General features: G+C 39.0%; 1 protein-coding gene across 1 annotated transcript; it reads right to left on the bottom strand.

The window, feature by feature from the left end:
• Nucleotides 1-669: 669 nt before the first annotated feature.
• LOC147633158 (uncharacterized) lies at nt 670-1,352 on the bottom strand. The gene is made up of 2 exons (XM_086805811.1): nt 975-1,352; nt 670-869 (listed from the first exon to the last, which is right to left on the bottom strand). Exons 1-2 carry the CDS (start codon nt 1,225-1,227, stop codon nt 763-765), a joined length of 360 nt encoding a protein of 119 aa, XP_086661937.1. The 5' UTR covers nt 1,228-1,352; the 3' UTR covers nt 670-762.
• Nucleotides 1,353-11,600: the final 10,248 nt, after the last annotated feature.

Genomic DNA, 11,600 nt, shown 5'->3' with positions numbered 1-11,600 from the left:
TTTATCTTCAACACTTTCCCTAGGAGTCATGCAACTTTGATTTTTTAAGAGTGTCATGCCATCAAAAACTACTTGTAAACGGTGAAAAACTTGCTACATTAAATTGATGACACCACTACTTTTCTCCATGGTGAGATGGGTTATACCGATAACCCACCGCTCGACTTCAAGCTCGCTAGTCGATGTATATTCATAACTTTGTTTGACGCGAAATTTAATTAATACAATCTTAGTTCCCACCCCCTCCCTTTCCTCCTTCTCTCTCTCTCTCCCTCCCTCTGCCTGTTGAATGCCTTTTGAGACCCTTTATAGAGAATTGTGAGGCCTCGAATGGATATGGATGAATGCATGCAAATAGAAAGCATATAGCAGGTCATCATTTTATTGCCTTAAATAGAGAGGATATAGAGAGATGAATGCATGCAAATAAAAAACACATCATTTCATTGCCTTAAATGGAGAGGATATGAAAGGTCATCATTTCATTGACTTTTTTAAGCATTAATCATTACAAAATCTTACCAAATATATTTAATGAAAATGCAAAACACATTTTGCATATTGGTGTGTATGAAGTCGGCAAATCTTCTTATAATAATTCATGGTCTTATTAATAGATCAAAAGAGATTAAAGAAGATAGGTCACAGAGGTTGACGAAGTCGCATACAAGAACAAGAACCAAGTAGCAATATATATATCAGCAGTCATTTCCGCGACACAAAGTTGCAGTAGTAGCATAATTACAAGTAGAAAAGCTCCATCTAAGAGACGACGGAGTTGTTCAATTGTCTCGCGCGACGTTCTCTGATGAGAGCTTTCTTTTGGGAAGCGATGGTGCGCGCTCTAGCAACTGCCTGCTTGCGTCTCTCTGTTTGAAAGAAACATCCAAGCATAATAATACACATCGTAAACTAACTAGGCTGAGAATGTATTAAGCTTAGAGATTACGTTAAGATTAAGAATCTACGATTACCTGTGGCGGCAGCCTTGGTCTCGCGCGCGGCCTCCTTGGCTGCTACCCTGCGCACCGGGTGGATGGGGTGCCGGATCTTCAGAAGCGTCGCACGCATGGACGCACGTGCATAGGCAAGCTTCTCTGCCAGCTTCGCACGTGCCACTGCCATTCGCTCGCCCGAGTTGGCACGGAAATCGGCGATCTTCACAGCCGGGCTCGTGACCTTGTTCTTCACCACCGCCGCCGTAGGACCTCTACCGTGCCTAGCCATATGATTCAAAAATTGACGTGGAATCGAAGAATAAGGACCAAAGGTTGTATACACAGAGAATTCTACGCAGCTGTAGGGCTCGAAGCGCTGTTGTTTGTTTAGAGAGCGTATACACAGAGAATTCTACGCAGCTGTTATTTGTTCAGAGCGCGCGCTAATTTGTAAGCAGGTATTGTGTTCTCTACGTGGCACTCAAGCCACCTGTGCGTGCATTTGAGTGACATGTGCCCTGTACGCCGTTCACTTTGATCTTGAAGAATCTCGGGCACTGCATCTACCACGAACTGACACGCGTAGCCAGTAGCCGGTAGCCGGTTGGAATCAAGTTCCAACAAAGCATTTGAAAAATGATCATTCAATATCTTGTTTGTACACCCATTTAGGTTCTAAGAGCTTGTTCTCACGCGAGTCCGTTTTTGCCCTTAGGAAAATCTCTAGAGTTCTAAGGTCATCTTCCCACGGGCCTAGTTTAACATGGCCAAAGCATTTAATGTGCATTCTTAGGAGGTTGCGATCTTATTCCCACTATTGACTGTGGCAAAGTTTTCTTTGCAACAACCCAGATGTGTCACTTTTGCTTGCAAACAGGAAACTCCATGGCCAAGTTGATTGGGCTCGCAAGAAAAGGTTGTAACCCGTGTTTGGGAAAGGGTTGCCTGAGTTTACCCTTCATTTGGTTGAAAATCCAAAATTGTCGGTTCAAGATGGTTAGAGAAAGCAAATTAAAATCGGTTGAAAGAAAAAGGTAATAGTGTAAATTTTTCAAACAGTGAGGCTATTTTCATCTAACGTCCATATTCATGGAAAGTTAAAATGAAACTTGCCATGTTTTAAGGAGGTTCTTGAGCACAACTTTGCTTCCGAATACAATTGGGGGAGCTCAAATATTTCTTGGGCATTGAGGTGATTAAGTCACCACATGGTATTGGATTACTACAGAGATAGTATGGCTTGGACATGTTGTCCAAGTATGGTATGACAGGCTGTAAGCCTATCTCAGTGCCATTGGATCAGAATGGCAAGTTGAGATGTGCCAATTTGCACTTTCTCCTCCACCTCTGCACACTAGTCGTCTAGTTCAATTTTCTCTCTAGTAGTGGGCCAAATGAACACAATTTTCTCTTCTTTATGGTGGTGTGGCCAACCACATTGGAAAAGGTCAAAATTAGTTTATCTTTCTATAAACATGCTATATACTTTGTTATAAAAAAAAGACAAACTTATTGTGTATACATGCCAGTATAAAGTCTGTCTATTTAAGTGAACCATTTGAAAGAGTGAATAAATGAAACACATTATAGCTTTTACATAATCACATTCCAAAATTATGGATAGGGTTTAAACGGGATAAAGGCAAATATGAGAGAAAACTAGTTTCAAGAAAAGATTTGTGGCAATCTAGCTCCAAGGTATGAGAAATTAGACGAAAATCAAAGAAATTCTACATGTGTTGCTTTTCTTTTATGAATCAATGTGCAAGGAAGAAATTTAAACGTGCACTTTTTGGGCACTTTTGGGCAAGATTAGAATCTGATTAGGTAGATGTTTGTCATTAGAAGAGCTCGATCCATACTGTCAACATGATATCAGAGCTTGGCTTTTGTCTCCTAACTTAGTTTAGCATTTGTGCACACTGCACATTATTAGCATTAATCTTTGTCATTAATATTTGTTAGTGTGATTGGAGTTTTTCAAATTAGGGTCCTTGTCTTTTTTCATCATAGCTTCCCCTCCTTGCTACCTTTGAGATTAGAGAGAGAGTTCCCAATCTGCACATTCTCAAGATGTAGAACTAACTTGGTGTAGCTTCATTGGTGTAGCTTCAATCTATAGCATAGTGGACTCTCTTTAGACATTAGGGAGGTAGAAAGAGACAGAGATATTGAGAGAGTAGAGAACGACTTCTATTAAGTGTAGCATTCGGTGGCATCAAGAGCAGCTCCAATAGATAGTAAACTAGTTGCCCATGGATAGCAAGTGCACCTTGGGGTGAAGGACTTGAGAGACGACAACCGAAAATGACCGTGTGTTAGGTGGTCTAGAGAGGGCAAGCACATGTCACAATCCATGCCAAGAAGCAACTGGCACAGTCCAGCACGTGTGGACCTAAAGCACGAAATCAGGCTCACCATAACTGGACCTTGATACAACTTCGGTTGTAGCAACTGCACAGTGCATGACGTTGAGAAGAAGAAAACCCAAATCAGAAAGAGTGCAAAAGGAAGAGATAGGCAACAGAACACAGAGGGCACGCAGCACAAGTAGCATTGTCAAACAGCATAACAATAGCTATCATCTCACAAGCAGTCGGCTAGAAACCATAGCACAGCGTAGCACAACAGTCGACGAAGCACCAGCCTACAAAGCAAATGGGCATAGCGAAGAGATGGGGAGAAAGAAGCTGTCGTGTACAGCAACAAACGAAGAAGACATAATTTCCAGTAGGAGCGAACGAAGCTAAAAGCAGTAGGCCTCGCCAGCATCATTCATCAGCAGGAAGACATGTCGAAGAGGTAAGGTGAATTTAAAATAATAATTTAAAAAAACCTCAAAATATTTTAAGGGTGTGTTCACATGCTCTAGATAAAAATATTTTCATATGGCTTTAATGAGCTCATCTTTGATGGAAACCAAGAGAAGAGTTGAACCTAGGGCAATATGGGCTTGCACAGCGCAACATTGGGTCTTATCATCAACATGTGTGTGCAGTTTGGACTTCCCAAATCATGCGAGCCAAGAACGTTGGCCATCCCATCATGAAAGAATTCTCAAATATGTTCTAAGTGGCCAAATGAGCACACAATCAAAAACCTCTCACTACCAATATCTTAAACAAATATTTGTTATATTTATAAAAAAATCTTATTTCCTACAAAAAGTGCTTGTAACTACCCTTTGGCACTGATGATGTAGCCAAGGTAGAAGAAATAGCCAAAAATTATTACCTCACTCTTAGAAGAGACCTCTAGACCTCAAAGATAGGTCAAGTCTTTATCAAGCGGGGACCCTCACTCATAGAGATGACCTCTATGCCTCAAAGATAGGTCAAGTCACCATCAAGGGGAGGAAGTGTTAAAGTAGCACATGAGCCAAAGTTACTCACAGATTTTTGATTTTCTCGTTTTCATGAAGTCTTAGATGCATCAACAGTGCACGGTTCATACACAATTGTGGTTTTGTATGTGATTGAATCGACATTGCGCAATGCCTACATAGGGTCTTGTATGTGATTCATGTATGTATAATGCACAATCTATACATGTGTTTGGCATGCAATTATTGCATCTACAGTGTGAAATGCATGATTGGAGATTTAGATGTGTTTCTTGTGTTTACTATTCTGCACACTTTGAATTTTGATAACCATGTATGACTCATCCTTTTGATTCATTAGCGTTGGAGCATACATCACAATGTGGTTTCATTGTGTTGCATCTTATGCTGCTATTTGTTCATGTTATCAAGAGATGGAAAGCCTTCTCAACACGATCCCTCTAAGCCAATCAATTACTCCTCAACAAATGTTGCAGGCCTTTTACTGTATGTGGATCAGACAATGTGGGTTCTAGGGGTCCTACAACGTCTGCCTCAAATATGGGTTTTTTTTAAGCCCCAACTTGGCATCTTGGTGGATCCAGCAGTAAATATTCCAGCAATGGTATTGTGGTGAACGCAGCTTTAGTTTTGAGAAAACTTCACCATCAGATGATGCTGTAGAGCCTGTTCTTAGCAAGTCCTTTGATGCAGCAAAAAGTTATGCACCAAAGAAAAGAAAGCCTAGTCCCACTCCAAGCCCAGCTCAAGTGAGTGAGAGTGCAGATTCTAATGATGGCAGTTCAATGACAAACAATTATACTGATGACAATCTTGTGAAAGAGCGAAAGAGAACTCCACCAAGTATAGTAAAGCTTGATGGAGGCGCGCCTGCAAGTAGTGCAGAATCTGCATCTTCTGGCTCTCCATCATGAAGGAATGTGCCTCTATAAGCAATGCAAAACCTACATCAGTTAACTCCTCATCCAGAAAAAGCAGGCAGGATCTTCGAGACCCAGCAGATTCTCCTAGCCATCACAAAGTGGAGACTCCTACACAACGGCCCAAGGTTGGGAAGAGTGGACGTGTCGACAAGTTCTCAACATTGAATATTGAAAACTAGTAACATAGCCCACTGTAGTAGCACCTCCTTCAAGGCCACCTCCATCACTTGGCACAAAACAGGGCCATGTACATCGAGAAAACCAAAAAATTAAAAAACTAGAAATGTGGTGCCAAAGAGCACAAGGAAGAGGTAGGGAGTGAGTTGAATAGCCAAGAAAGTTCAGAGTATAGCATGAAGCCACATGAGCAAAGGGATATATCCCACATTGATGTACAAGCCCAAGGGTGTACCTCCTCGTATTAAAGGGAGCCATTTCAAGCAATGAAGTCATATTAGTTGCACACATCTCAAGCCTCTTTATAAGTAAAAGTCTTAATCTTGTAACCTAATTTTGCTTGAATCTATTACACATTCTCATTTTAAGATGAGTGATTTTTCCCTTCACCATACTTATTAATACAAGGTTTAAAGTGAACTTGGACAAACCTACATAGCCCTCAATCCTATCTGTCTAAAATGTATAATTTCTCACTTAGAGTGTCTCTCAATGAGATTGATTTATTCACATGGAGAATCATGAACCAATACCAAAAATGAATTGTGCATGCTTCGTATAAGCACTAAGAAAGTTTAAGAAACTAATTTGAAGCTAAAATTACTAATGAGAAGATTGATAGGAAGCTGAGAGAGAGGATTAAACATGTCCACATAAACCAGTAAGGTAAATCAGATTAGCCATGAAGAAGATGTATACAGGCTATAATAAAATATAGCTAGTACAGTAACACAAATAGAAAAATCTTCATAGAACAAGAACTTAGCAAGACATGGATATATTTTTAAATTATTGATCCAAACAAATGTTACAATAACTACCTTCCATAAGTGCAAAATTGTGAGGGAGCTTAGATGGCAAAGGACTCTATGCACCAAACAGCTTCGGGTTATCACTCTATAAAAACCTCTACAACCATGTGTGCCAGACATAGATTTAAATACCTCTATTGCTAAATCTTTGCATAATTAAACATAATTTAGATTTTAATTTCAAACCCCCATGTAAAATTACATGCATGAATGACATTAAATAACTATTTCTTTAACCCCTTCTACATGTATACAGCACAAGTTTTAAAAAAACCCTCCATTAGCTATCATGTTATGTTACATATATATAACCTTAGTGACCCCCCCCCCCCAAGATTTACACACAGTAATAAAGCTAACCAGAATATGTCGAAAGCTATCGGACCCATTTATATATATAGAACCCATAAGCGATGCTAGGTTGACCTGAATCAATCCCATTACATGTAACTGATTGCATCACCCACGTATGAGGGTAATAATATACTTTAAACATGGGATTAAAGATTTTATTGTAGTTTCCAAAACCATATAAGGGTGCCCTTTCAAGCCTCACAATCTTAGGACAATATGTTATAGAGGGATATCTCTCTCTACACTTATCACAGTCCAATACATGTACATCATCTTACACTTATATATAGCCTACTTGCCATGATTTCAAGCACACCTAAGACATATCTTAACCATATAACCACATATAGTCACACCTGGATTATAAGAATATAGCATAACAGAAAGATAGATAGCAAAACAAAGTGCAATAGACAATGCAATAAATAAAGAATGGAGAGACTTTAAAATTATGAGATAGGTATAATGTGATGGTGTTGTAGACCCGTGCGCTCTCAAGTAGAGCTTTTGTGACATGATCTAGAGGGTGTAATAAAGTGTAGAGGGTGTGGATACTCATAAGCATTACATGCCTTAGCTTGTCATAACTATGTCCATATATAATATTGCAATAGGTGGTGTGGTAGGTGCATATACAATATTGAGAGTTGCGTGACATAGACATGGTCTACCCTCAAAACATGGCTAACTAACTACTAATAATAAATCTATACCATTAGGTTGGAGGTAGGAATGCCCATACCCCCACAATGGGTGGCCCCATTGGCACCCCTAGGACCCCCCCGTTAGGGCTGCCCTGGGCCCAAGCTAACACTCAAACCCTTGACCATCTCCTAACCATCAATGGTCATAATAACAATCCCATTCACATCTAAGTCGGGGTTACCACCAAAGACATGTGCACCAATGCCTTCTCCTCATAATAGGATCCTTTACAAATGTGCACCAAACATCGATGTGAGATACATGTTGAGAGGTGGGGATTGAGTGTATACTAACAACCCCCCTCAATGTTTACCCTAAGATAAATTATGTTCTTGGCCCAACGCTAAGTCAATGAATATGCCAATTGATATGGTCCTTCCCAAGAGCCTCAGTGAAGATGTCAGTGCAATTCTTATCCTATTATGCAGTTGGACAAATTAAAATCAAAATAATTAAATTTTCACTTCAAATAATAATTTGCAAGAAAATAAAGCATAGAGACATAAACACCATATTGGGTCCAATTTCCCCCCCCCCCCATGTGTGAGAATCCGTCTCACATATAAGTATTTAAATGATTTATTGAGTTATGAAGTAATTTGGTACAAACAAACTCTTTGATACAAAGGAGACATCATCTCATTGAAGGGAAAAATAGAATATAGAAAGAAAGGAGAACTTCATCCAAGGAACCTACAATTCTTACAAATCATGTTTAATAGAGTTCTCTCTCACTCATGAAAACAATTAAACCATATAAGAAAAATAATAAAAGAAACTGATCAATACTACTCTCTATAGACGTTTTACTTATCTTAGCCTATCCTAGCTCCCTATATATAGGTACAAGCTTGTAACTTGCAGAGCGGTTGTAACTCTCTCGTCTTTTGCCATAATATAGTTGAGTTCATACTTAAAATTACGAGAATAGTATTGATCCACTACCTAGCATGGGCCGTCTTTCTAAATTCGGTCTTATATAAAATTAGAGTATTTTGGGGAGGTGTGCTTCTTGGTCAATCACAACTAAGCCACTTTGTGCAAGTTCATCAACTTGGAAATTGATTCGCTAAAGTGTTACAATGAATCAAATAGATTAACTAGTCTAAAATGGTCCAATTGAATTTCGAAAGAGATAGTCTAAGCAAATAGTCCAAATAATGGATGGTTACCCGCACTACCAAAATGGATGCAGCCATTACGTAAAAATTAGAGGAGAGTCATCCAACGTCGATGCTAGCCCTACCCCACTGATCTTATCAAAAACCATCATGCAGATTATATGCACATAGTATTTTACCATTCAAATAATCATTTAAATAATATTCTCATAACATGTTTATGGAATAGTATCCATATCCACTTCTCACACATAATGATATTGAATCTCAATGTGCTTCCCTCGAGCATGAAGCACAAGGTTCTTCGAAATAGCCATGCAACTCTGGTCATCACATTGTAAGGTTGTAGCCCCACTAATATGAACTCCCATGTCCACTAGAATCCTCCTCAACCATACTCTTCACAAGCAACAAAACAAGTTTCCTTTGTACTCAGCTTCTATTTTGAAGAAAGTTCCACTGTAGGTTGCTTCTTGTTGGTCCAAGAGAAAGCACCAAAACTAAGAGAAAAACAATATCTAGAAAATGATTTCTTAGAATCACAATTTCCTACCCAATGTAAATCATAGTAATCATAAGAGTGTCACCTGCACTATAAGTGATGCTATAATCAATGTACCTAAGTAATCACATCAAAAACTTACTCAAGACACCAACTATGATGCTAATATCATTTCTAGTGTTAATGAGAAAAATTAAACTCCCACCAGCTTCATGTACTTCCTGATGTCTACTAATGGTGAAGAATCTTATACACAAAGCATCACGTTTTACCTCCATAGGCATTGACACACAGGTTTGCAGTTGGTTATAATCCCAAATTCTATGAGAATCTCCCACGCATACTTAAGATCTTGTTTGACTCCTACCATACCTCAATCCCCAAACAAAAATGCATGGCCCAAGTCTCTCATCTCAAACTCACAACTCAACATATCCATTGTCTACTAGATCATTTCTTCATTGTCACCTATGATGTTTAAGTTATCTACATACATGACAACTAAAGAAATCCTTTTTTAGAACATATAAATTAGCATCAGAATCACTTCTAGTAAACCCAATATTTTTGAGAAATTGGTATATCTTGTGATACCATGCCCTTGGGGCTTGTTCCAGCCCATACAATCCCTTCTTCAGCCTATAAAGTTTGTTTTTTTATTAGGGCATCTTAAAACCTTGTGTTTGAGCTACATATACCTCCTCCTTGACGTATCCATTCAAAAATTCTGATTTGATATCCATGTGAAGAACTAGCCACTATTTATGAGAAGTCAAGGCAATTACTACCCTGATAGTTGTCAATGCGAGTTGTGGGAGAAAAGGTTTCAACTTTTGAAGTTGAAACCCTCCACCTGTAAAACTCCTTGTGTAACCAACCTAGCTTTGTATTTTTCAAGTTAGCCCATCAATTTTGCAAGCCATAAGGTACCAATTACCTTTCTATTTAGTGGCCGATTAACTATCTCCTAAGTGTTGTTCTTTATGATGCTACCATACTTAGACTATATCGTAACTTTTCGCTTCATCCAAGGTGGCGGCTCCTTTATTATTCCCACTATCTTAATCATCAAGGCCATGTTCACAATGAGATCAGATGCTCTTCTCTACTCTTCTATTCTCCTTGATTTGCATGGTCCATCCATTGAAGATTTTGGTATCTCAGGTAGTACTAGGTTAAGCTCATCAAAGGGTTGATGTGCCCACTTTGGAAGTGGATTTTGGTGTGGTGCAATAGAGCGGGGTGGTGTGGTGTGTAAGAGTATTTATCCTCTGAAAAATCATCTCCTAAAGAGGAAATCTAGTTGGTGGATCCAGTTGATGATAGAGTGGATGGACCTATCTCCTCCACTGAGTGTGGCTTCTCCACAAAACCACATCTTGGCGGCTAATGATTATATTCACCTCTAGATCATAAAGTCGATAAGCCTTTGACTCTTGACTATAGAAAGATACATTTCTTTCTTTTGGCATCAAAGCTTCTTTTTGGATGCATCTGGTATGTACACGTAACATAACATTTATAGCCAAATGTTCTGAAATGATACACTAAAGGTTTCTTACAAGAGTAGGCCTCTTACGTGGTGTGATACCCTTGAGAACCTTTGTATAGCTCTGATTGAGGATGTAAACTACTATGCTCATTGCTTCAGCCTAGAAAGTGTCTGGAAATCTTTCCCTTTTAGCATGCATTGAACCATCTTTATGATAGCCCGATTACAGTGTTCTACAACACCATTTTTCTAAGGTGTGTGAGTAGTGGTGAGTAGCTTGATGCCATTTTGCTTACAGTAGCTATCAAATTCTGTTTAAAGGAATTCTCCTCCTCCTCAATATGTACAAAACTTTTTTACCGTCTTTCCTGTCTATTCTCCACAAGCTTATTCCACTGTTTAAACTTGCCAAAAGCTTCAACCTTATCCCAAAGGAAATAAACCCACATCTTCCCACTATAATTGTCGACTAATAGCATCAAGTAAGAAAATTCCCCCAATGCAGTATCTTACCATAGAAACCAGCATGTACCAGGCTCAAGGAGAGTCTTTTCCCTATTTCTTTTCATGTGGAAATGCCTTGCGTTGTTACTTTCCCATTATCATGCAAGCCTTACATGGTTCTTGTAATTCTAAAAATGTAGGCAACTTAGCTACCATTCTCTTTTTCTACATCTCTATCAGCACTGCAAATTTTATGTGACCAAATTGCTCGTGCCAAAGCCTACTCATTCTCTTATCACAGAAAGGGCACTCAGCTTGTACAGCTTGTTGCACCACCTTACTCCCTTACTAACTAACTTTCTAACAACCTCTAGAACTTCTGCTTCAGTTTTCTTGAAGAGTACTGATAGCAAGTTCCTCTTAATTTGAGGTACATAGAGCACATCTACTTGTAGCTTCTTCTCTTCACATGTAGCTGCCACAAAAGAGATGTTTCTAGACCCTTTGACTATACATTTAGCATAATTTCCAACAACAGCACTATTGGATTCTTGTAGAGGCCTTCAGAAACTATACCAATCCTTTTTATTGGTCATTTGTAGAGATCATCCACTATTTAAAATCCATGAATCATCAACAATAACTCGAGCATGAGAAAATGAGCACATCTCATCAATGACAACCCAAAGTTTAAGCTCGGTCTCGAAATTTTTAATAAATCCCTTTCCCTTCTATGAAGACTTTAGGGTGCCTTCTTCTTTTGTAATGTTTGACAGTGTGACCCTTCTT

The sequence above is a fragment of the Cibotium barometz genome, chromosome 12 (assembly GCF_041138505.1).
Source record: "Cibotium barometz isolate CiBa-2024 chromosome 12, ASM4113850v1, whole genome shotgun sequence".
Lineage (NCBI taxonomy): Eukaryota > Viridiplantae > Streptophyta > Polypodiopsida > Cyatheales > Cibotiaceae > Cibotium > Cibotium barometz.
Note: the sequence above shows the minus strand (reverse complement) of the source record. Positions and strands in the feature narration are given on the sequence as shown.